This window comes from Caretta caretta, chromosome 2 (genome assembly GCF_965140235.1).
Source record: "Caretta caretta isolate rCarCar2 chromosome 2, rCarCar1.hap1, whole genome shotgun sequence".
Lineage (NCBI taxonomy): Eukaryota > Metazoa > Chordata > Testudines > Cheloniidae > Caretta > Caretta caretta.
This window is the reverse complement of record NC_134207.1, coordinates 79,414,880-79,441,827: the sequence shown is the minus strand read 5'-3', so window position 1 is coordinate 79,441,827 and position 26,948 is coordinate 79,414,880. Positions and strand designations below refer to the sequence as shown.

Sequence of the window (26,948 nt, the reverse complement as noted above, 5' to 3'; positions counted from 1 at the left end):
TTCCTTAGCTAAATTCTGTGTTTTGGATTAAGTATGGTAGTCCTAAGGGACAGATTCTCCTCTCAGTTAAATCATTGCAACACAGCAAGCTATTAGATAAGTAACAAATATTTTCAATTCATATTATATATATATATATATAAAATGTGAAAAATTGCTTAATAATGGTCATAAACATTCATACCCTTCCTTTACTTCTGTACTGTACTTACAGTCATAGCAGTGAACTCTGGAGGATTGTCATTGACATCTGTCACTGTGATGACAGCAGTTGCTGTGTTTGAAAGACCATATGTTGGGTTTCCTTCCATGTCCGTAGCTTGAATTATTAATGTATACTGCTGTACTTTCTAAAACACAAAATGACACCAACATAAGTTATAGACAAAAACAACATTCCAGTAGGACAGCAGGTGTTCCATAAATTGTGCTTTATTACGCAAAGAGCCTATCATACTGTTTATTCCAGTTAACATCAGTTGAAATGACTGAAGCAAAGTTCACATCACCAGAAGTACAGCAGTGATTTGCATCTAAATATATTAGACTGCCTGCATTTTTCATGCATCACTTGTGATTGGGGAGGCTTGCATGATATGCTCTTACTATGGATAATGAAAGAACTTTATACAAGTTACTGTTATTACCACAGAGGTGGAATTTTGACCAATCTTTTTGTTTCGTTTTTAAATGGAAAAGAAGTATAGTAGTTCTACCTAAATAAGTAGTAAATCCAAAAGGGTTTTACGAAATTTGAGCCAGGGAGTATTTCTGGTCAAATGACTACAACCGCCAAGGCTTTATTGTAGCGAAGCCTAAGTATTAGAATGTAGCTGCAACTTCTTGATATCACTATGGAAACTGGAGCTGTCAAGGCTAACAGAAACTAGTAAAGTGACTGGAACACCCCCTCCCCTCCATCCCTGATTATTTCTATAAATGTTAAACATTCCAAACAAGATAGTCCCTTCCTTCTCCCAATTTGCCAGTGCCAGTTGCTTTATGTATTGTTAAAAACAGCACACAGTACAGAGAATCTGTATTCTTAAATCATTGCTGGAAGTATGCCAGGTCTTTCTGAGGCTCAGTGTTAGGTCTATGAAAAAGAATTGCCTGACAGATTAGATCTCAAAACCAGCTAGATCTTACTACAATATTTATAAGATTTTTAAAAAATAATTATGAAGATTTTCTGTACATTTCTGTTGTGAAATGTAAATAAAGTTTTGGTTTTTTTTACACTTCGTTTACCAATTAAACTTCAGCTTTAGCACTCCCTAGCTTGGTGGGATGATACTATGAAATTCAGTTCTTCCTCCAGCAGAATTCTGGCAATGACACGAGCATTTGTTATTACTTTAAAATGTTACTTTCATGCATGGTTTATTGAGACAGCTAAAGAAATTTTTTTCTGTCAAAATAAGGATACTTAAAGAAAAGCTCAGTTTTTTTATTTCCTATGAAACCACATCCTCTCCCCCACACATTCTGATTGCTTGTAAATTGGAGGTATGCAACTGATTATTTCACAAGATAAGTTACAAGACAGAAATCTTTGATTTAACCCCTCCCCCCAAAATAATTACTTTTAAGAAAACTAACATGGGTCCATTCAGTGAAAATTTCTCATTTGCTTTCAAATCTTGGATTGATATTATCATATACATATTGGCCTAAGTTTTTAAAAGCGTGTACACTTATAAATGTATGCACACGACTTTCACATGCAAAAGATCCAGGGTCCAAAATTCACGAAACCATCCCTATTTAGGGAAGCACAAAAGTGCATGTTTAAGTCCCTTAAGCATGTACTTCCATCCTTTTCTGTACTGGAATCTGGACAGTGGGGGCAAGTCATTCTTTATAAAACAATATTGTTTATATATAAAACTCATCGTGCTTCAAGAAAAAAAATCCTCTTAAGGGTTTGTTCATGACACATAAACAAGGCACGTAGTGATGAAAGAATCAAAGGAATACATTTGTTACATTTATGTTATGGAACAACTGTGCACTGCTTATTGTAAAACAATAAAGGTAACATAAAAATATCAGGCCAAATCCTGGGCCCAGATTCTTCTGTGGCAGAAAGATAGCAGGAGCTCTGTGACCCCTCTTGGCTCTGAAGTCACAAGTCCTGAAGCGCTAGAGAATTCTGCTAGGATTACATGGCTACCCAAGTCTTCCTTTTCCCCAGAATCATCATCTTATTTATTTTTGACGTGCACCCCACATATCAAGCAAACATATGGTCCCACCCCAATGAGCGTGCTATCTAAATATTCTGTGTAGTCTGACCCTCATGTATGAAAGATGAACTACTTGTAATGAGATTGTTGGGAGGCGTTGGGCATGCACAATAAAGGAACAGCCCAGCATGCTTCAGTCTCTATAGGAACTTCACAGCAACACTCCTGAAAATGAACTGTCAGGTAGGGAGAGAAGACAGTCCCACTGGGTGAAATCTTTGCACTCCCACCCCAGGCAGGCGGTAAGAGAAAAGAGCACTCCACCTAGCTAACCTCAGTTACAACGCAAGAATAATTGGTTATGTCTAAACAACAGTGGCACAACTCTGGTGTGACAGCAGTGCTGCTATAGTGCAAACAGTTCTCACACTGGGGTTTTTCCAGTAACGTAGATAATCCACCTCTCCGAGAGGCAGTAGTTAACTTTCACCTGGGAAGTGAGTGTGGGTTCCCTCATTTCTCCTTTTACACACCAGGCCCAACATTCCATACCATGAGTCAGCTGGTTAGTCAGCTTGATATTCAGCTGGTTCACCAAGCTACCTAGAGCTAACGTGCCCCTTACTACTCTGTAAACAGGGCTAAAGGATCTGGCCCATATAGTTTTAGATTTTTGCAAAGAACAGGTATATGTCCAATGTTCTACCCAAGCCAGGGTAGACATGAAATGATAAAACATTATCCAGGTGCAGCCTAGCACCTTCAGGATGCTCACTGGCAGCTTCTGTAACAGTGAAGTATGCACTTCCCCAATCCGGGTTAGAGCATCTGGCTAGTGAATGAGTACGGGGCCGAGGGATGTGCTGGCCGCTGCTTCCTGCAGCCCCCATTGGCCTGGGACGGCGAACCGCGGCCAGTGGAAGCTGCGATTGGCCAAACCTGAAAACGCTGCAGGTAAACAAACCGGCCCGGCCCGCTAGCGGCTTTCCCTGACAGGCCGCATGCCAAAGGTCACCAATCCCTGCTCTATATCCTCTCCACTCCAGGGCAGTTGTTTTAGAGCAGCCACAATTTGCTCCTAAATTTCCAAATGTGCATACCATTGGCTCCCATCAGCTGGAAATATACTGATGTTCTTTTAGTCTGTTATGGATTAAAAATGCCTTTATCTTATTTTTGTCTAGTTTAGTATTTTAAATGAATATTTCTCAGGCACTTTCATACAACAACCTTTAACAAAGATGTCAAAAGATGACATGTTTTTCCAACATCTTTTACAAACAATTATTCACTAGGACATCAGTAAAGCAATCAGTGAGTAGAATTAATGGCAAACTACTAGGATGGAAGGCCTCTTTGACTGTTAGTTTGAGGGTCTACAGGGAAGTCCTGATGTGGCAGCTGATTTCTTCTGTGGTAAATCTGGTACTGCTAGTTGCTATGTAGCAGAAGACATATCTCATTTATACAGACTGTAAGTCCTTCTGAAAGTGCACATGTCAAAGAAGATACCAGGGTTCCAAAACCGGAGATAGATGAAAACCCAAACCTTTCTTTTAGTTTAAAGGGGCAACACCAAGTGAATTTAAGTGACTTTTCCAACACCACATGGAGGAATTATTGTTAGAACCAGAATTAGAAGAATTCAGAAGTTCTTGGATACCAGTCCTGGGCTCAGAACAACTGACTAAGAATACCATTCCCCCTATTCATTATTAATCCTGTTGTACTCATTTTAATTATGCTTTCAAAATGTAAAAGTAGTAATATTTTTTCCATTTATTTTGCTAAAAAAGTTTATATCAGATAACATTTATTAATTCAGAGGTGGGCAAACTACGGCCCGCGGGCCACATCCGGCCCACGGGACCATCCTGCCCAGCCCTTGAGCTCCTGAACAGGGAGGCTAGCCCCCAGCTCCTCCCCTGCAGCCTCAGCTTGCTGTGCCACCAGTGCTCTGGGCAGCAGGCCTATGAGGTCCTGCTGGGCAGCGTGGCTCTGCCGGGGTGTAGTGTATTAAATTGCTCTCCGTGGGAATGTGCTACTTACGGAGCACCAGGACTGGCAGCTGTAAGTAGTACACCGTAAGTAGCACATTCCTACAGGAAACAATTTAATACACTACACCCCAGCCCTCCATACAGTTTCAGAACCCCGATGTGGCCCTCAGGCCCAAAAGTTTGGTCACCCCTATACTATATGATGACATTAGCAATCCTCAACGAATCATCCATCAATATGACTGCCAGAAGATTTATCCTACATGTCACTAGTGCGGTCCACAGATCGAAGGAAGGTTAGATCCTGATCACAAGCCAGAAGAATGGCTCTATTTCCCAACCCCCACTTCTCCGGAGGAGCTGTGCAGGAGGAGGATGGAGCTCTTTCCTGAGGAACTACTGCTACCCCTGAGTCATAGCTAGCTCTGGGTGTCCTTGTCAGCACTGTTCTGCCACAGCATTCACTCTGTGTGATTTTTAATTCAACAAATGCAAGCTGGCAAGCGTGTCTGTGAAGGGTGAGCAATTATATCACGGTTGTGTAAATTAATTAACACTAAAATACAGGTCACAGGACAGTTCACAAAAAGTTTTGCGTTATGTGCAAAGAAATGTAAAATGAACTGTGTTAAATAAATATATATTAAATAATGTTAAAGAAGTAAATATATATTTTATAAGAAAGTGCAAAAGGGAACTTTTATGCTTTCTGTATGTATCTTATTGATACAACTTTCAAAGGCTGTAAAAAAATAATCAGAAAGTCAGTTTTTGTCTCATTGACAGTGGATTCTTGGTCTGTGTAGATGACAGGGCAAACAATGACTAATTTATCAGCCAGGCCCTAATCCCCCTAGCAAGACAGACTAGGAAAAATAGATAATGACTGGACAGAACTAGCCAACCACTCCAAGGCTACAAGAAGCAGATAAGTAATAAGACAACTGTTGTAAAAAATAATGAATACATAAAAGCAATGGTTTAAAAAATAAAATAAAATAAAAAATACAGCATGGATTAGAGTTGTAGCAGAATAAAGTAAAAATGTATTGGAAAATATATTTAGAATGGAATGTTTATAAATGAGACAAAGTATAAAAATGTGTGTTTAACAGAGGCGGGGTGTGTGTGTGAGAGAGAGTGAGTGACTGAGTGAGTGAAGCAACACAGGACATACACCAGATTGGACCAGCATGGATTTAATAAAGACAGAAAGAGCCTACCTGTGCCCAAGGACTGGGTAATTCATCACAACACTATCCTGCTCATCTGCTTTACTTATGTTTTATGCTTAATTAAGGTGGTAAAATATTGTCCTAAAATTTTCTTATTAAACCTTTAAACTAGTTAAGCTCAGTAAATGGTGTGGACAGTGCTTTTTTATCCAACATACAGTAAGGATGTTTGCTGGAAACTGAAGGATGAGTCTGTTTCTAGACTGAAGTAACCTCCAGGCTATCTCATCCTCTCCCCCCACCCATACCCACGGCAAGACCCCCACCTTCCTTCCTCCTTCTCTCCAAGACTCCTTCCACTTTCTGAGCTAACTCCAGTGAATGTGAGTGAGACCAGATGTTTTACATTCTATGCAAAACGAAGCTCGAAAATATCCTTTACCCCTAGGATATTTGCCAAAATCCAAGTTTTCAAATCTTGGGGCTGGCCAGCTCTAAGAGAGTACTGGTTAGGTAGTGCTGTGTAAGGGGGAAAAAATTACATTTGAAAAAAATGTGTAAATTACCTACAAGCTATTTTACATATGCACAAAAATGGACAGCATTTAAAACACAACCTATAAAATTCAGGCCCGCCTTACCTCTCTATCAAGTCCAGCTGCCACTGTGATAATGTCACCAGTCTCATTGTTGATTGTAAACATGTTCGGGGAGGGGGTGCTTGGGGCCTGTGACAAGATTCTGTATCTCAGCATCCCATTCAGTGCATTGGGATCATCGGCATCAATAGCAGTAACAGTCATCACATAGGTTCCTAACAGCACAATACATAATTAGTGTTAAATAAACAGTTTACTTGAATTACACAAGGTCACTTACAAGCACAAAAAATGGTCAAAACATTTACTTCTTTTGATAAACATTACACATTCTTTCTCTTAGCCAAAGGAAACTGAGTAGGCCTGAGTCCCAGGATTAATGAAGCAATTAAGATACATAACAGAAGATAACACTGGTGTTTATAAAGTATCAAACTTGCTTATTACTGAAAAAGCTCCACAGGCAATCAAACCCTGCAATTCTGCCATAAACACATTTAATTAACAATGAAGCTTCTAAAGTTTAAATAGCAGGCTCAATCGCTGGGCCACATGAAACATCTGATAATCAAAACATGGCTAATTTTAAAATGTGCCGCACGTGTTAATTGTGTATGCAAATCAACGCAAAAATCAAAACAAGGGCTTTTCTACATACTATTTCTTTCCCTTTGCAATCCTGACTGTTTAAGATCATGTTGGTTCTTGGCACTTGAACTTGGCATAATATGCCTTGAGAGAAACTGAAGGGACATGTCAGTTATCCTAAAAATTCCTTGTTGCACTGCTAAGAAAATGGCTTCTGACACAAAATTTGCATCTAGATGTAAATCTGAACTTATTCCAACTTTGAGGGTGGTTCAGATACATAATTTCAGTTCTGGGGAAAGTCCTAAATTGTACAGTTTGATTCCAAATCCAAACTTCCCCAGAATTACTGAGATTCATATCCAGGTCTATATATAGGCTCCAATCCTGCAATTAATGGCCTGGATTGGACTGTTGCACTTGTGCACTGTCAACTGCATGACTGCATCTGTATATAGATACAGATGCTAATTTTAGGCTCTCATTTTTGGTCAGTCTTGGCCTAAATAAATTGTATCATACAGATCACATAATCTATTATGTAATACATACTATATTAGGTGTATTTATTTTATATATAACACAGAGAATGGGCTTAAAATATATATATATATATAATTATATAGACTCTCCAAGGATACTACATGGCATTTCCTTTCTATCAAGGAAGCTATTGTAAAACTTTTGTTTTTAAAATGTTGCCATTGTCTTTTCTAGACATTGGATCACTTGTTCCTTGCTTCATTTGAAAAGGACGGTCAAGTAGGCTGCTAGAGTGCAACACATACAAATCTTCAGAATGTACAAATACCCCAAACTGCCACAGGATAAGCACAGGAAAATGTGTTCCACAACCATATAAGGTATCATTACTGTAAATCTGTTCAACTTCTTTTAGTTTTCATTTTTAATCCCCTAGTGTTCTTTTTGTTCAAAACTAGTAAGGGGAGAGAGATATTTTATAGGAAGAGGTGTATTAAAAGGTCACTAATCAGTTGTCTAGCAACAAGCTAATCTTCAAAGTTACAAAACAGCTGTTTGGCCTCCCTTATTTTTCAGGTAAAGCCAATCTTTAATGGGTGCTGCCATAATATAAATATGTGGGTGCTGTCCAAATAAAGTAGTCCTTCCTTATTTTCCTTCTCTCAGCATTGTCCCTTACTCATTCCCTAACATGTGCAATGAAGTCTTTCTTTTAAATTAATTTTTAACTTGCAAAAACGTAAATTAAAAATCAAGAGTAGTGGCAATATAGTATCCTGAAATTTTTGTTGATTACTTCTTTCAAAAACGTTATGACTTCTAAAAGTATATTTCTCCAAAATTAAAAAACACACATCTATTTTCACACAGAAAACCTGCTATATTTTACCTGGCTTTGATCCTTCAGGGACTGTCCCATTCCAGACTTGGTGTAAGAACTCAGGCCTATTGTCATTCATATCAATAACATTAATGACAATGTCAATTGGATTCTCCACCTGGTTTCCATTTACATCCACTGCATGCGCTCTCAGCTGCAAAAGCCATTGGGAATTATGTGAGTTTGCAAGACATATGAACATACATGGACATTAGCACAGAGGAGAGGAAATTTTAAAATAACCATTTTAGCCAGATCTATTTCAGTGTCTTTTATTGCTCCCCTATCTTGATGACTTCAATTTTCAGTTTATTGAGGGAGCCTTTGTAGACTGAGTTCAATGGGTATAACATAAGTGTAACTCAGGGCAAAACTGAGCCCTTTCTTTATATTTAAGGACGGACACTGATTTTTTTGTTTTTTCCTTCTATTTTTGAAGGCCTTTTTTCTTCTGGAAATTTCTTGGGTTGAGAAAGAAAAAAAAATCTGAATAGTTCACCCAGAGGGGACAGATTTCTGTGGGGAAGGTTTAAACTCCCCACGGCCTAATTTACAGACTCCAAATTACTTTTGGAATAATAATACTACCTAATGTTATAAAGGCTTTTGTACTTCTTAACCCTGATTGCCAGTGGAAAGTCTCCAGGATCACCTAATCCTGCACTATTAGAAAATTTTTGTTGGTAATCCATCTGGAACGAATATTGCTTCGTTTCTGTAAAGTTTGAAATGGTATTATGAAAACTGTATTGTAAGAATATTTCAAAGGAAAGGTAGGACTTGAGATAATATTCTTAATTTAAAGCCTAAAAAAGAAAAAGACGAATTGTGTATATCTATTTTATTTTATTTTGCTGGCAGGGTATGGCAAAAATTGTTCTCACTGAACAACTGAAAATTCAAGAGTCTAAAGTTTATGCCTAAATTTTCCAAAGTGATATTTGGGTGCCTGACTTGAGACACCTTAAAGAAGCTGATATAGACAGTGTTATGTCGGACATAGATACCACCTCTCACAGAGGCAGGAGTTATTAATCCCACAGGAGAGCTCTCTCCTGTCGGCTTAGCGTGTCCCCACCATAAGCATTACAGCAGCATAGCTGCCTTGGTGCATCTGTGCTGCTGTAAATGTTGTAGTGTAGATGTATCCTAAATTTGAAACCTGGGAGGTAAAAACCTGTCAATGTAGCTCAGAAGTAGTTTTGACACATAGTTATAGGAGGCGGGGGGTGAGATTAATCTACCATGTTCTGGAAATGGTTTTAGGGGTTGTTCGAAAATTCCTTAGTCGCTAATACTTAAACTGGAACTGAAAGGGAAAGAGCTAAACTTAATTGTTTCGGTTAATCCAAATTCTTGGTAAAATCCCATGAATTCGAGAGCTGCTGCACCCTAGCATGGTCAAACTCCATCTGTGAATAGCAACTGCTAAATCCTATGTACAGAAAGCAGGATTAACACTTGCTCCTCAGATGGGCCAACAAATTGTGCACTAAAACTATGCTACTCTGGAAATTATCTCCAGGAACTGTCTCTCTTCCCTATGGTTTCAAGTGAGGGCCGTTTCAGGTCAAACCTTGGTTTCCTGCTTTGCAACCAAATATTTTTTTTCTACTCGTGCTGCAGAATATTTGGTTTAGTTTGCAATTTTTCTAGAGCAAAGAACATAGCTTTCATAAACAGAGAGACCTAATTTACAATTATAATTCCCTTAAAATGCTTAGATTTGCCCTGAGAATGAAACCTGGTAGTTTTTCTTCCCACCCATTTCTCAAATTTTAGCTGCTGAAATTCCAGTACAATTATGCCCAAGTTAGGGTGTTATATTAAAAATAAACTTCTGTCAAACAAACAATATGGTGGAATTTGTAATCAATGGTATAAATCAGAAAAATAAACTACAGCATTCACATTTCAGCCTTCTTTAATTATCTAAATATACTAACTCACATTTGTTAAGCTGTTTCAACATGCTAGGACTTCCCTGTATTATGTAATAAGTAGACTAAATATTAATTCCAATCCAGTATAAACTCTTTAATTCACATCTTGTAGAAAACTGTGCCAGATGCAGAAATCAAATTTGAAGCAGATGTTTATCTTTGATTTGATCATCTGGTTTATGGTAAATTAAAATCTTACATGAAATGAAGCTATCTGCTCCCGATCTAAAGGTTTCGTCACTGACAGTTGACCTGAGATGGGATTGATGATGAAGATTCCAGTTGGAGGTTGGTCAGCTCCTGGTCCAGTAACACTGTACCGCAGTGAAAGACTTTTATCACGATCAGACCTAATCTAAGTGTCAAGAAGATGAGGTTTTTGTTAGTTAAACAGAACAAGAAATTGGAACTGAGAGTGAAGAACAGTAGATTGGCATTCATTTTAATATTAATAATATTAAATATATTAATATATTTAGGCTGAAATTATATTTACAAGAAAACAATGGCAGAGGCATGAACACTAATACAATGTTTGGGCTTTTCTATATTATAATACATTGTCAGAAAATCAGTCACTGAATTTTTCAGAAAAAATTTCATGTAAAGTGACCCTTCTTATAAATCTCTACTTTTTCCACAATAGGATGAATTATATTACTAAAAATAATTAAATACTTTTATCCTTAAATTTACTGCTTAGCTCCTAAAACAGTACACAAGATTTGTGAACATTAAAATATACTGTAAGACAGTCTCTTTCATTTACCTTTCAAGACCCGTGTCAGCATTCTGCATTTCTTTTATAATACTTGTAGTATTGCAACCATTTAGGTGCTTGTGATTGCATGGTTACTGCAGGGGAAATACTGAACTTTGAACTGAGTTCTTGGCTAACAAATAAAGTAGAAATTGATTTTATAGTATGTTCACTGGTAGCCTTTGCTATACCTTTAAGAAAGTCACTTGCAAGTGCATAGACAGGGTAGAGCCATGTTCACATCTGTTACCCTGTCCACACACACCCCTCCCCCCCACCTTTTGGTAAATTGACTGTGCAGGCAACACTAATGGAACACCTGCCCCCAGCCTCTTGTGCAGGAATGCCTGGTAATAGACACCTACTTGCTGTGCATTCTTGCACAGCAGGCACTGTGTAACCTCAATCAGCCACGTCCCTTCCCCTTGTTCCCCTCCTCTGACAGGCCTATCTCTTCCCCCGCCTCTCCCAACAAACACATACACAAACACACAAGTGGGGAGGTTCCAGTGCAGGATGCAGCAGAGTTGGCTGAGTCACAAATGCCACCTTTTGCACCAGCTGAAGTTCCCCCTACTTCAGGGCAGTTGCTGTCTTAAATTCACTGTAATTCAATGTAAGAAAAACAAAGAGGGCTTGGCAGACCACAGAATTTGCCCCATTATCTTATGTATAGATCTAACAGCTGAATTTGGTCCTTTAATCTTTGATAAGCAGAAAGCCTATCCGAGGTTGACTTCCAAGAAATTCTGAAATCACACCTCTGCCTTCTTGGTGGTTAATTACCTTACCCTAACTAATTCCTGAGGAAAAGGCCCTCTGGAGTTTTCTGGTAAGTTGATTGGAGGGATGACCCAGTCTCTCTTTTGTCTCTGCAGATGACTGCTGTGCTTATATTGTTGCCGTGGAAATACTATTTCTTCAATTTTGTTTTCGTCCTTAAAACAGACATTAGAATGAGAATTGGTAAAAATGTGTATATTGGAGAATCGTTTTCATACCATTACATGACTGCCTGAGACACACACTTCATTCCATGTTTATGAAGCTATTTATTGGGTTCACAGTACAAAATGGAAATAAGCAATATTATTACATTTTTCCTATGAAATAGTAGCAATTCCTTCATTTTTCAGCATGCCACTTGGAGGTCAAATGGAATTATAAGCAATTTATTACCCAGTACTGCTGTGTAAACTACTTTGCACTTTCTATATTCCAGTTGGATAGTAGTTAATATTGTGCAGAATTTTAATAGGATGCCTTTATATGTATATAATCTCATTAATTGGAACTACAGTTCAGGTAATGTGAAACTGTATATTAAATTTAGATCTGGGTGTGCTAAAATATAATTTGAGTTCCAAGAGAAGTTTAATACATACTGGTAAGGAATGTCTGAAATATTTATGACCTTATTAAATCCCATAGAATTAATGCTGTAATTATTTTAAACCTATGTCACCCATGATGGATGTTGTAGATGACCCACTTTGCACAGTGGGCATTAATCTCTGCTGGGTGTCAACACTGCCTTTATATTCCTCTCTACATCTGCAGTTATTTCAGCCTTTAGCTCTTGATGCACATGTGCATACAGACATGTTACTCTGGTTAGGGAAAAAAGCCCAAAATACATTCTTTGGTTACTTTGCGGAAAAAAGTTATTTTGAATCAAGTAAATGTGTTGGAGGCTAAAAACCACAGGTGCAAACTGAGGGCCAGTTTCTGCTACCTTCACTCACTTTGAATAGTGCCTTACAAGTGAGTAGCCCCTGTCTAGTAAGGATATGCCTACACTGCAAAGAAAAACCCATGGTGCTGAGTCTCAGAGCCAGAGTCAACTGGCTTGTGCTTGAGGGGCTTGGGCTGTGGGGCTAAAAATAGCAGTTTAGACGTTTGGTCTTGGGTTGGAGCCCCGGGTCTGAAACCCAGCGAGGGCGGAGGGTCTCAGAGCCCAGCTAATCTAACCCAAGCCTCAATGTCTACACTGCAATTTTTAGTCTCATTGCCCAAGCCCAAGTCAACTGACCTGGACTCAGATTTGGTGCAGCGGGTTTCTCTTTGCAGTGTAGACATACCCTCACATGTAAGGCACTACCTGAGTGTGACTGAGGGCACCAGAACTAGGCCCAAAGGGTTTGTCTTCACTGCAACTCTTAAATCAGGTTAGGTAACCTGGGTTAAAATAGCAGTGATGACACAGCAACTTGGCTTGTAACTCTGGTTAAGAGCTGGAATTTGACCGCAGGCTTTCTTAGAGCTTTAACTTGAGTTGCGAACTCAAGTTAAAAGCTGAGGTGTCACTGTTATTTTAACCTGAGTTTCTTAACTCATGTTAGCAAATCCAAGTTTAAGGACATTACTTTCGTTGCAGAAAGGACGTCCTCTGAAAGGAACAGTTTCTTGTGTGCCTCTTTAATGTGAGCCACCGCATGCTTCTTTATTAAGACTTGGTCTTAAATATCTCCAAAACCCAGAACAATTGCTTATTCTTAGAAAAATATATAGCACAACTAAAAGCAATCTATTTTGAAACAGATACTTAAGTCTTTGATCTGTAAATATAATTTTAGTGTGGCTATATCAATCTATGAAGAATATTTATTTTTTAAAAAGATGCTTTGCAAAAGGAAGTAAAAAAAGCAGGCAGTAGTATAAGGGGTGGGTGTAGCAGAAATATCACATAATATTTTACTACAGGGAGTATATTAGTATATTGGTAGGTTCAATTTTACTTTGGCTTTGCGTATATTGGTTTCCACCAGAGTGAGACTATCTTCCCTAAAAGTAGTGCTGGAATCCTAAATCATTTCCAGTCCTCAATTTGATTATTAAGGGACAATACAAATACTCTGTGCCAGGAATGTCTTCCTGCTACTGCTGTAAATGTACAGTTCTAGTCTAATCTTGATTGATGGATTCTAGCAGAGATTTGTTTATTTTGTGGTTAAATTTAACTGCTTGAATAAATATTGTAATGCTCTCCAGCAATTTAAAATAAAGAAATGACCACTTCCAATTTAAATTCAGGTACAAATCTCAAACTGTACAAACAATATGTTCAAATACAAATGATTTCTGGATCTTTAAACAGATATGGGTTTGCATGACTTTAGCAGGGCTACAAAATAATAGATTATGGAACATTATTTTTAAAGACTACAGCTTTACAATTATTTATGCACTAGTTACCCACTAGCAGGAAGTCAGATGTGGAGGTGTGTGACAGATTTAGTCTAAAAACCTATTTTTCAGAGACATTTCCAAAGGCAAATGTTTTACCTTCTCTGAATGCTCTGCAAATGTTGGCTCGATGCTCAGCTTCACCACCACTTGCCACTGTTGCTGGGTTTCCTTGTCTTGAGCATATATGATGAATTCTGTGGGGTCTGTAGAAAGCTGAAAGCTTCTTGCTGCATATACCATACCATCTTCACCTACTCTAAAATCTGCTGGCTCGCTGCTTTCAAACTGTACTTTTATCTTTTCATCACAGCTTCTAAATCCCACTGTAAAACACAAAAAACATTGAGAATATAAGAACTGAAAGAGACAGAGCCTGCTTAAACTGAATCATCAGCTGGTGTTAGGTCAAGAACAAAAACCTGTATCTTAAAAGCCTATTCTCTGCAGTCACAATAAACTCACTGTCATTTCATCATATTAAGTGCATGCATTCTTTAGGAATTAAAAATCGTACTTTATGGATCAGCCCACATAATAGTAGCATCCTTCAGATAGGGAAGTAAAGTTCTCCTTCCCAACCAGATTGCCTGTTTCTACTACAGGGGCCTTGAGCTCCACAACAACCACCTGCTCTCTCTCACAAAGGGGCAGAACTGATTGGTTCCAAATACAGGTCCAGCCTCTTTGACCTTGACTGCAATTACTATCACTAATAAGTATACGTGATAGATGAACCCAAGTGGTCAAAGGCCATAGGGGTTTAAAATGAAGAACACTTGGGGCTCTTCAAACCGACACAGAGAAGCGCCTGTCAAAGGGAGATTTTTCTATTCATAACTTTTTTTAAAAAGGATAGTTTTTTCATATCTAGAGAGTTAGATTTCACTATGACCTCATTAGACTTTCTGCAGAGAATGACAAAACAAGTGCACAAAATAATATGCATTCTGAAAATTAAAAAGGTCTTTTCCCCTTTATGAACTCCTAAAACTAGTGAAAAGGACTGAGTGGAGAGAAAGTAGTCCAACTGCTATCATGGACTGGAAAAAAATATGCCCCGGACATTTTTAATATGTGGCAATCATCATCACAAACATGGTTTAGATTCAGCACCTCCAGTGCTAACAGCAGTGAAGTAGCAGCCTAGAGGTCAGCGCACAACTCTGGGAGTTAGACCTACTTTCTATTCCTGTCTCTATCAGCGACATGCTGTATTACTGTGGACAGATCACATAACAGCTCCGGTCCTCAGTTTCCCCATTTGTAAAAGGGGAATTATAATATATGCTTACCTCATAGGAATGCTAGAAGTCTTAAAGGGATGCAATTCACTTGAAATCCAGTCAATTTCAAAAAGTAGATTAAAAGCAGTTACAGGTACTAGTCTTGCCTATAAGCTCCCTTTAACAATCACATTTTCCTACTTTAAAATATTTTCCTATTTACAAATGTTTTCCTCTCCTCTTTTGCTATGTGAAAGATCCACAGTGAAACAGATTTAGTGAAACCGAATATATACACAGTACTGTAAAATGCACAAAGTACAACAGATTTTTTTTCTCTATGATCCCCTTCGTTTCTAGTTATCGTCAGTGTTACTTGTAACAACAGCAAGTAAAAAATATCAGATGGAAATGTGGCTTTAAAATTGATTATCTCCCTTTAATGTTTTCAGAGCATTTTGAGATCTTCAGACTGTATGAACAACAGAAGTGCAAAGCATTATTATTAAAGGTTGGGCTGAAATGCAGATAGTGAAGATGAATCCTATCCTTGTGCCTCATTCCAGTTCTTGGACTTTTACACTGAAATGAATGATGCACAAACTATAAGTCTCCAAAAATCTAAAGGTTCCCCTCAAGAGAAACCCTGCTAAAAGCTGCACATCTTATGCTTTCTTTTTTTTTTTTTAAATACTATAGTTATAAGGAAGGTAGTGAGAAGAGAGATTATAATTTTTGATACTTGAACTCCAAGGACTGGGACCGACGTTCAAATGACAGATAAAATTAGTTTCCTCACTAATCCTTTTCTGTTATGCTGGGTCTCCCACATCCCTTTGACCTCTGACGCAAACAAAGACGACGATGACTGGAAAATTATATATATAAAACTTTATTTCTTTTTTCAAAAATAGAGAAAATTCAATAGAAATTTTAAAATGTTAGCTTTTTTAAGGAAGATTAAACAAGAATAGTCAGTTAGCTGTGATGGAATACAGGCCTTGATCACCCTTTCTGGCAGTAAAACCTGCTTGAGTTGTTCAGGGATGGGGGAGAATCTCCTTGAGGAATATTTCATGCAGTTCCCACCATATCATTCCATCAGGGGCAAGGTTAATTTCCTCCAGGGAAAAAGGCACACGAATGGCCATCAAACCTGGGAGATCTCACCGAATATGGGGAAGGACAAGCCTATCCATGCAGAAGCTCTGAATCTCTACACTAGTTCTGGCCCCTGTTATCTCTGCCTGGCTCCTTGGCAATACTGCAGCAGAGATCCCATGCTTTTTGGTGGAGCATCCCGACAAACTTTTCATCCAAATTGGGACTCCACTATTTTTTTCTAGGTAAGTTCCCTGGGTCTGTAGCTCCCAAGTCCCACCTATTTCATAAGGTACAGCCAACCCCTTCTCCCACATGGATCCACAGATTTACGAAGAGGGCTGTGTGGGAGGAAGGGACAGTGACATGGGGCAATTCAACCCCAATTCCACATGGGAGGAAAGAAAGCCACATGTAGAGGATCCCCTTCCTAGATGTGAGCCAAGTGGTAACTTATCCCTTATTCCCTTATCCATACTACTTCATTATCTGACCCAATTTACCAAGGCGAGTTCATATTCTGAATTGCAACAGGTAGCCAAAGAAATACAAGTAAAATAATTGGTTACAGCAACTCTATCATTATAAAGAAATCATAGTCCTAATTAGACATACTTCTGTGTTCTGACCTTCTAACCAGAATACAACCCCACACTAGACTATATTAATTATAGAAATGTAAGAATAGAAGTACCCAGAACGGGTCGTCTTAATTTTCCTGAAATCTACTATTGCAATATCCTCAAAACAGCATTCAAATAAACTAAGCTAACAATATTCCACATTCTCCTTTAGACAATGCCATTAAGAGCAGTTCTGAATCCTATTTACAAATAATCAGATCAGCTGTAGGGCTCTGTGGAGAGTTAAACTCTGTGAGGATCTTCTCAATGAGTTTTTAAATCATTTCAGAGAAGAAAGTGAGCAATCAGAACAGAATGGGACAGAAGCTAGGGTACCGAAGAGCATGCCTTCATACTGGCTCTGCTCCCATGGAGATGCAGAACTCCTAGTAGAGAGGGAGCCCTGTAAGACACTTTGTTAAAAACAGTTAGGTTTGAAAGGGTCATTAAGGAGTCAGAACCATGCACATGACCCATGGGTCTTTGTCAGCCTTCCTCCACCAGTTGGGGATTCCTGCTTAACAGGGGATTCCCGTTGCAGGGGAAGGGAATAATGATATTTGTGTATGCAGGGGGCATGATCTACCCCCTGACAAGTGTGTGTGTGTATGTGTGTTTGGGGGGAGGGTAATACATGTAAATTGTAACTTGATTTCTTTTTTTCTCTCTCTTTTTTTTTTTAGAGGTAAGACTTAAAAGGAACACTGCAATAAGCATGATTCAAAAGAACTATTAAGATATGATGATATGAAAAATATAATTTAAAAAGTATTATTCAGTAATTTGATGCATCCAATTTTATATACTAAAATTCATGAGAAATTGAAAGATTTCCCATCCCCCCCACTTTCTCTCATATAGATCCTAATAACTCAAAAAATATATAATTTAATCCGCTATCCACTTCATTGATATTCTTCCTCTAGGCAACTATATGTTATGAGATTCAATGAAAACCTCTGTCTTTTGACAGCAACCTGCCTAAAATGTTTAAAATTGTCAATGCCCTGGCAGAATTATTCTCCTTCTGCAAAGAGCACACATTAACAAATTACAGAGAAGTATAACTGTTCATAATTAAATTACCTTGACAGAGTACAGGTTGAGTAGTAGCTACCTTTTCCCCAACTGCATGGCTATTAGTCTCAGAAATCTGATTCAGTTTAGTTTGCTTCATTTTTCCAGTGCGCAACTGGTATCAACAAATATGGAATCCTAATTATTTGCTTTCAGTGCTAGTTAGTAGTGAGATTTTGTAGAAGTAGTAAGGAAATATTTTTCATTGAGAATAGACATTACTGGTACTAATCATGTTCCAAACACCTTGAAAGGGATGCAGATTTCCAAAACAATGTTACTGTCAAAAAAAAAATTATAATGGGTATTTTTCACTTTAAAAAGATTTATCAGCTATATTTTTATAGCACATTGTTGTGTCTGCGCCAACAAAAATGACAGATATTTACATAATCTTTTATTGTTCTTTATTATTGGTATACACATAAATAATCAAATATAAATCTCTGCAAGTTAAAGGAAGCAGACTAATTATGAAAGGCTGAAATTTAGATTTTAAGAAGACTTAGACCATAATCCTACCAACACTTACGCACATACTTAACTTTAATTATGTGAATATTCCCATTGAAGTGAATGGGACTACTCATGAGTTTAAAGTTATTCCTGTGTGTAAGTATTTGCAGGATATAGGCTTTAAACCAGAAGCAAAATTTATATTTATGTTATTGTTATTTGTATTGTTATTGTTGTGCTGTTAAATATGGAGTATTTTGAAAGGTAATCCATTTGACAGTTTTGAATTTAGAGGGTAAATAAAATTTATTAATTGGATATTGTTTTTTATTATTTCCAACCAAAACAAATACATATTTATTGCCTAAAAGAGAAAAAAATTAATCTCTGCAACCACAAAAAGGTAAGTTAAACTCCTGCATCTCTGTGGTATTAAATAAAGCTCTCAAATTAAATTTTCTTGTATGCAATTAACAAAAACATATGTCTTAATGTGTAGTGTATAAAACCTGAAGTACTACAAAACATGCAATTTCATTTAGAGTACACTAGAGAACTAAACCATTCACACACTAATGAAATGAATGATTCATAATATCTGTAAAATACATCTCTACTCTGATGTACTTTACTAGTAAGTTTCAATTAACAAGCATCATTTCTCATACAATTAAAATATACTTTCAGTTTCTCCATTAACAAGTTGGTTTGCAATTTGACAGCCCGCTCCTACGATCCTCTCTCAGGCAAAACTCCCAATGAAATCAAGGGGAGTTTTAACTAAGGACTCAGAAAAGAGTGTAAGGAATGGGCTATCTTCGTATAATCAATAAAGATACTTTCATACAAAATATTTATATGCAACTTCATTTATTTGTGCTAATCCCAAGACAGTCAGGGGTAGTTTGCCATTTGGATTTTTCAGCTTTAAAATGTGAGTCCATGCTTGGAGATTAAAGGCAGAAATATGGTTCAACATTGGTTGTATTTTATAGAAACAACATTACTTATCTTAGCCTAATGTTGTCCTTAGAGCTAATGTCCACTTAGTGGATATTTTGGAGATTATACTGTAATTTCCAAGTGCTATTAAACACATATTTCCAAAAAACAGCAAACAAAATATGTCATAAAATGGAAAATCCAGATATATTTATCCCTGCAGGATAACTTCTTAGTGAATCAAACAAATAGCAACAAAAGTAACCATGATACAATTACACATCAATTACCCAGTCTGCACGCTTCTAGTCATGTTTCTTTACTTCTGAGAGTACCAGAAAGTATTTAGGGATGCTCTACCTTGATTTCTGACAGTCTAAAGATTTTTAACATCTGAACCACTGTACCGTTTCATGGATAGGGAAACTGGAAAAAATATTTTTACAAAATAAAATATACCGCTTTATAACATTGTATGTTGTTCAGACTGGTTACCCCCTTCTTTGCAAGGGGATCAGTTACTCCCAATTTAAACATCTGAACAGAACCACTCATATTTCAACTTGTGGTACTCCAGATTGACACAAGAAATGCTCATGAGACATCTTTCAACACAAATATAGGTAATCTTCAAGTAATATACAAAGTTAGATTTTTTTTATAGTATCAGAACTGTAGGATTATTGTAGCTGTGAAGAAGTATATTCTAGCCTGCCTTATTCATCATCTGATTTCAGAATCTTTATTACAGATGATGTACATAGAAGAAAAAACAAGTTTGGTTTCTGGACAACAGGATGATCTGCAGTAATTGCAATTAAAAATATCTTGCCTTCACTTGCAAGACAAGCAAATTTGATAGGGAAATCATTAATTGGAGAATAAATATCAAATATTAGGTCATTTTTACATAGTCACTTTTCTGATTATAACCATGCTTAAATGTTATACTTAAACTTTTCATTGTATCTTTCACAGATGCTTCAATATCATTATTCTTTTTAACATGTTATTTAATTCTTTTTTGTAGCACCTTTTGGTTCTGTCCTTACACACATGCACCACATTTTATAATTATTCCATGCTCTACCAAAAATAATTTTTTTAAAAGTCTAGTTACTTTTTGGGTGCTTCTGTTATTTGGGTGCCTAACTTGAGACACCTTAGTGGACTTTCATAGGGAAGTTCCTTAGTGCTTTCAGAAAGTGGGCATACTAATCCACTAGTTCCTTTTAAATATCTTGGGCCTACATTCTTAGGGTCTCCGTACACAGACAACAAAGAAAACCCTGTGGCTGGCCCATGTGACTTGGGATCATGGGGCTTGGGCTGTTCCATTGCTATGTAGACTTCCAGGCTCAGGCTGGAGCCTGAGATCTGGGACCCTCCCACCGCATATGTCCTACCCCAAGACCAGAGGTCTATACAGCAATGAAACAGCCCCACAACCTGAGTGCTGCGATCCCAAGTTGGTTAGCATAGGGCAGCCGTGGGTATCCCACTGCTGTGTAGACATACTCTATGTGCTACATTCTGACATCCTTACTCATGTTGAGTAGTACCTAACTTCAATTAGTCTTATGCAATGGGAGTTCAGATGCTTATTAAGGGCCATATATAGCTCTTTGATTGCAAATCCTCTCCTCTCACAAAATGCTCTGCAAATTTGTGCAGACTCAGGGCAAGATTGTGAAAGTATTACTCACAATGATGTGGAGTTAATCACACAAGCAATACAATTGAAATCAGTGGGACTATTCGTCTGAGTTATTGCAGTATTAAGGGGTCCGCAATCTGATCCTTAGTAGCTCAGCTTTCCACATCTCCATGTTGTAAGGCTCCCTTACTCAGTTCACTAATCCTTTAGGGAATAAATAAATAAATAAATAAAAATAGCCTAACTAAAGCGGAAAAAATATTTGCAGAGTTGAGACCTAAGTCACAGGTTTGTTTATCTCATCAGTTGAAAACAGTACTAATATAATGGTTTAAAAAAAAGTTTTGGTATGTATCTGTTTTAACCTACTGCTAGAATACATTATGCATCCAATGAAGTGAGCTGTAGCTCATGAAAGCTTATGCTCAAATAAATTGGTTAGTCTCTAAGGTGCCACAAGTACTCCTTTTCTTTTTGCGAATACAGACTAACACGGCTGTTACTCTGAAACCTAGAATACAAGTGTTACTCTGTGAAATTTATGCACTTTTTACACTGTGAATGAGTTATTAGGACAATATCCTGGCAAAAACACTTTGTGCCAGTTTCTGTTATTTTTTTGCCATTCAATACAAGAGCTAATTTGTTTCCATGTAGCAACAACAGTATATGCAACAACATCATCAAACACACAGAGTATACTAAGCACTGTTGTGCCGGCCAGAGTGCCCACAGTTGATGGCATCACACCAGGTGTTGTGGTATTTACGTTGTCCTAAAATATGGCACGTTCAAGACAATCTGGGTGTTTATGCCAGAGACACAGAGAGAGAGAGACAGACAGAAGTTTCACCTTTATTTTTCTTTTTCTCTGTGCAGTTTTATAGTTTTTAATTTTAAAAAGTATACTTTCAGCTGTGCTGACTATATTTTTGCAAAATGTAAATGAGAAATATTGAACCTAAAGCATTCAATGCTACTTGGTTTCCACTTAAGCTAGCTAAATTAATATAAGGGTCCTATATTTTTAAAGTTACCTGTGAACGAGAATACTATCACAAGACTGTTCAATCCTTCAATTCACAGTGAAAGACTTGCACAGTTCTTTAATAAAACATGTCACCTACTTTCCATTTCCCATAATCCTCTTTGTTTGCTGAACAAAGTCATAATAGGCATGCCAGAATGAAAATAGGGATAAAGTTCTTTCTGTTTGATAGAAGTGCCTATGCAGCTTTTCAAAACAGGAATACTGGCCGTCAGCAAAACACAGATTTGGTATCTCAAACAGAGCCCAAATTACATCTGATTCACTGATCCTTTTCAGTTCTTTTCCGTACTGCTCACTAACACAAAGTCTTTCTGAGCTCCGACATCCCTTTTGTCTTTATTTCAGAAAAAATAAAATACAAGAGAAGAGAGTAAACATCTTGGGGTGATGAGGAAAAATGTTTATATTTAGACCACTACTTTAGTTTTAAAATATATACATATTAAGAGATTGCAGTCCTCCTTTACTTCACATTATTTAACACACTGTTGGTAAATATAAGGATATGCATCACTGCAGAGCTCTGCTGGAATTTTTTCAAACTGGTGCCAGTTGGAAGAAAACTCAGTAATAAGTATCATTTCTGTACTCTGGAGTGTGCAATACACCTGCAATACTTTCTCAAGTATACAATTCTAGATAGTAATAAAAAGCAGGATTAAACACTAATCTCATGTGCCCACAATGCATCAACTCACAACAACTGCTAAAATCCAATTTGGTAATTAAAGAATATCTGTTCAGGAGTCTGAAGGGAAAGTGTAGCCTTACACATAGCCAGCAGAAAATAGACCACCTTCACAGTTTAGGCTCTAAGCAGGGACGTTTCTTTGTCTTCAATATATTATAAAACAATGGCTTCTTTTCTAAGGCAATTTTTTTGTGGTTTAAGAAACTGAGATGCTACTACTTGTCAGCACAATGTAGAATTTAGAAGGCTGTTTAACTACAATAAAAATAATTAAATATTACATTGTAAAAGGAAAACAACCAATGTTTTCTGTTTGTTTTAAGTCATCCCTAGAAAATGCAAGAGACAGCTCTTCCCCCACCTTAAATGCAAAAGCCCAGGGTGCAGAAGAGAGTAAGTGTCTGTGTCCCCTTTGCTATTTTCTCCCAGTCCCAGTTTCTGCACTGTACTTTCCACCATCTCTACATATTCAGGCTCCAAGTTCTATTTTATTTTTTGCTCTTCCCTGTCTCCTACTTTCTCCTTCTGCCTGAGTTTTCTGTTTTCATATTTTTTATGATTTTGTCTATCACTTAGCCTCTCTTTGCCCCACCTTTCAATCTACAAAATCTCCAATATCCACCCTAAATGGAGGTGCTGTGGCTGTCCTGCCAGTAGGCTTGCGACCTTCAATCATGCCCAGTCAGAGTGAGTCCATCACTTCATGTGATCTGACTCTAAGTATGGGGCAGGGATGGCTGAGAAGTGGGGCTTTAGGCTTAACAGTATGAGAACAGGCCTGATGGTTGATCCTTGGTTGCTACACGTGCTTTCAGTCAACCTACTGTTCACACGTGGATGAGACAATGTTGTTCGGAGGATGAATTTAGGTTTGATAGGAACTGTGGAACATTTTGGGAAAGGGGGGAGCCAAAAGAGGCAAATAAAATTGAAGGTCAGAGATGAATTTTTAAACTAAGGGCTAGGGGAAAGCCAACAGGTACAGAGGAATACATGATTTGGACAGACACATCCCTTAGGGGAGGATTTATTAAAGGGGATACTCTGTATCATAGTAGAGAGGAGAGGAGAGAAATTGATAAAGCATAGATAAGAGCTGAAGAGAAACAGTCAAATGAAAAAGAGTCCCATTCAATTACATCATAGGAAAGCAAACAACTAAATAGGGACAAATTTGATAAGTGACTGTATAAAAATACAAGCAGTTTAAATACTAAGATGGGTGAACCTGAGTGCCTGGTATTAAATGAGGATATTGCTATAACAGGCAGTGGAATGATGATAATCCATGGGACATGGCAATACCGCGGTACAAAATATATAGGAATGGCAGAGTAGATCACACTGGTGGGGGAGTGGCACTATATGCAAGAGAAAGCATGGAGCCAAATATAGTAAAAATCTTAAATGACTCAAACTATAAGAATAGAGAAATAGGAATATACTACTGATCACCTGATCAGGATGATGGTAGTGATTGTGAAATGCTCAGGGAGATTAGAGAGGCTACAAAAACAGAAAACCAAGTCATAATGGGGGATTTCAACTCTCATGATATTGACTGGGGACATGTCACCAAAGGATGGGATGTAGAGATAACATTTCTAGACACTTCTTTAGCTAGTCTTGGAACCCACAAGGGGAGAGGCAATTCTTGATTTAGTACTTAGATATGGTCTAAGAGGTGAATATAGCTGAACTGCTCAGTAATAGCAATGATAATGTAATTAAATTTAACATCCTTGTAGAGGGAAAATACTAAAGAAATCCACCACAGAAGCATTTAACTTGAAATAGGGGAACTACACAAAAATGATGAGGCTCGTTAAATGGAAATTAAAAGAAACAGTCACAAGAATGAAATTCCTGAAAACTCAATGTAAACTTTTTAAAAAATCATAATAGAGGCTCTAACTATACATATTTCCCTCCCCCCTTCCCCGCAATAACAATAATAAACAGGGGACAAAAAAAAATGCCACTGTGGCTAAACAATAGAGTCAAGTTGGAACTTAGAGACAAAAATATATTCTTTAAAAATTGGAAATCAAATCCTACGGAGGAAAAAAAAAGGAGCATAAACTCAGACAAATCAAATGAAAAAGTATAATGGGGCAGGCCAGTGTCAAATCTGAGGAACTGTCCCAGATTGAAGTGTCAATAGAGAAGGTTTGGGAACAAAATGATAAATTAAACAGTAATAAGTCACCAGGACCACATGGTATGTACTCATGAGTTCTGAAGGAACTCAAATATGAAATTGCAAACTACTAAATGTGGTATGTAACCTATTGATTAAATCATCCTCTATACCAAATGACTGGAGGATAGCTAATGTAATGCTGACTTGTTAAAAGGCTCCACAGGTGATGCTGGCAATTACAGGCCGGTAAGCCTAACGTCAGTACCAGGCAGTTGAAACTACAGTAAAGAACAGAATTATCAGATACATATATGAACATGATATTCTGGGGAAGAGTCAACATGCCTTGTGTAAAGAGAAATCATGCCCCACCAATCTATCAGAATTGTTTGAGGGGGTCAACAAACAGATAGACATGGGTGATCCAGTAGATATAGTGTACTTGGACTTTCAGAAAGCCTTTGGGTCCCTCTTGGATCTTAAGTCTCTTAAGCAAAGTATAGAATCATAGAATATCATGGTTGGAAGGGACCTCAGGAGGTCATCTAGTCCAACCCCCTGATCAAAGCAGGACCAATCCCCAACTAAATCATCCCAGCCAGGGCTTTGTCAAGCCTGACATTAAAAACTTCAAAGGAAGGAGATTCCACCACCAAAGTAAGCAGTCATGGAGTAAGAAGGAAGGTCCTCTCATGGATCAGTAACTAGTTAAAAGATAGGAAATGAAGGGAAGGAATAAATGGCCAGTTTTCACAGTGGAGAGAGGTAAACAGTGGGGTCCCCCAGGATCTGTACTAGGACCAGTGCTGTTCAACATATTCACACATGATCTGGATTAAAGGGTAAACAGTGAGGTGGCAAAACCTGCAGATGATACAAAATTATTCACAGTAGTTAAAGTTCAAAGCAGGCTGCAAAGAGTAACAAAGAGATCTCACAAAACTGGGTGACTGGCTAACAAAATGGTGGATAAATTCAATGTTGATAAATTCAAAGTAATGCTCACTGGAAAACATAATCCCAGCAATAGATACAAAATGATGGGTTCTAATTTAGCTGTTACCATTCAAGAAAGAGATCTTGGACTCATCGTGAATAGTTCCCTGAAAACATCTGCCCTATGTGCAGCAGCCATAGTCAAAAAAGCGAACAGAACGTTAGGAAGCATTAGGAAAGTGATAGATAAGACAGAAAGTATAATGCCACTATATAAATCCATGCTACACTCACACCTGGAATACTGCCAGCTATTCTGGTCACCCCATCTCATAAAAGATATATTAGAATTGGAAAATGTCCAGAGAAGGGCAACAAAAATTATCAGGGGCATAGAACAGCTTGTGTATGAGGAGAGGTTAAGAAGATAGACTGTTCAGCTTGGAAAAGAGATGACTAAGACGGGATACAATAGAGGTCTATAAAAATCATGAATGAGCCTCACGAAAGTGAATGAGGTGGTGTTATTTACCCCTTCACATAACAGAAAATCCAGGGGCCATCCAATGAAATTAATAGGCAGCAAGTTTAAAACAAACATAATAGGCAGCAAGTTTACAACAAACAAAAGGAAGTACTTCACAGAACGCATAGTCAACCTGTGGAACTCGTTGCCAGTGGATATTGTGAAGGCCAAATGTGTAAGTGGGTTCAAAAAAAGAACTGGATAAATTCATGGAGGACAGGTCCTTCAATGGCTATTACCCAAGATAGCCAGGGACACAATCCCGTGCTTTTGGTGTCCCTAAGCCTCTGACTGCCAGAAGCTGGGACTGGATCACTTGATAATTGCCCTGTTCTGGTCACTCCCTCTGAAGCATCTGGCACTGTCCAATGTCAGAAGATAAGATACTGGGCTAGATGGACCATTGGTCTGACACAGTATGACCATTCTTATGTTCTTATGGTTCTTATGTTAATCTCACCAGTACAGCTGGCTGGCAGCTCTCACAGATGGCGAGTCTGCAGGGGTTTAAAAAAAAAACAGGAAAAAAGAGTTGCTGTATAAAACCGACATAGGTGCTGAGACAGGCCCTGAAATATGGACATTCTCTCTATAGTTTATGGACTACTAGACAATTAGGCTCTGTCTATACTATGGACCTTAAAGCGGCACAGCTGTACCACTGCAGCTGCATCACTGTAAGGTCTCCTGTGTAGCCGCTCTATGCCGGCAGGAGA

General features: G+C 37.9%; 1 protein-coding gene across 2 annotated transcripts in view; it reads right to left on the bottom strand.

Moving 5' to 3' along the window:
* Positions 1–26,948, bottom strand: part of CDH2 (cadherin 2) — a 176,890-nt gene that overhangs the window by 38,000 nt on the left and 111,942 nt on the right. For both annotated transcript variants that reach the window (XM_048840517.2, XM_048840518.2), the window contains exons 3-8: positions 13,903–14,129; positions 11,409–11,555; positions 10,057–10,212; positions 7,924–8,068; positions 6,006–6,178; positions 213–350 (exon numbers count right to left, since the gene is read on the bottom strand). In XM_048840517.2, coding sequence (XP_048696474.1) covers positions 213–350; positions 6,006–6,178; positions 7,924–8,068; positions 10,057–10,212; positions 11,409–11,555; positions 13,903–14,129 — 986 coding nt within the window. The remainder of the gene's footprint in view (positions 1–212; positions 351–6,005; positions 6,179–7,923; positions 8,069–10,056; positions 10,213–11,408; positions 11,556–13,902; positions 14,130–26,948) is intronic.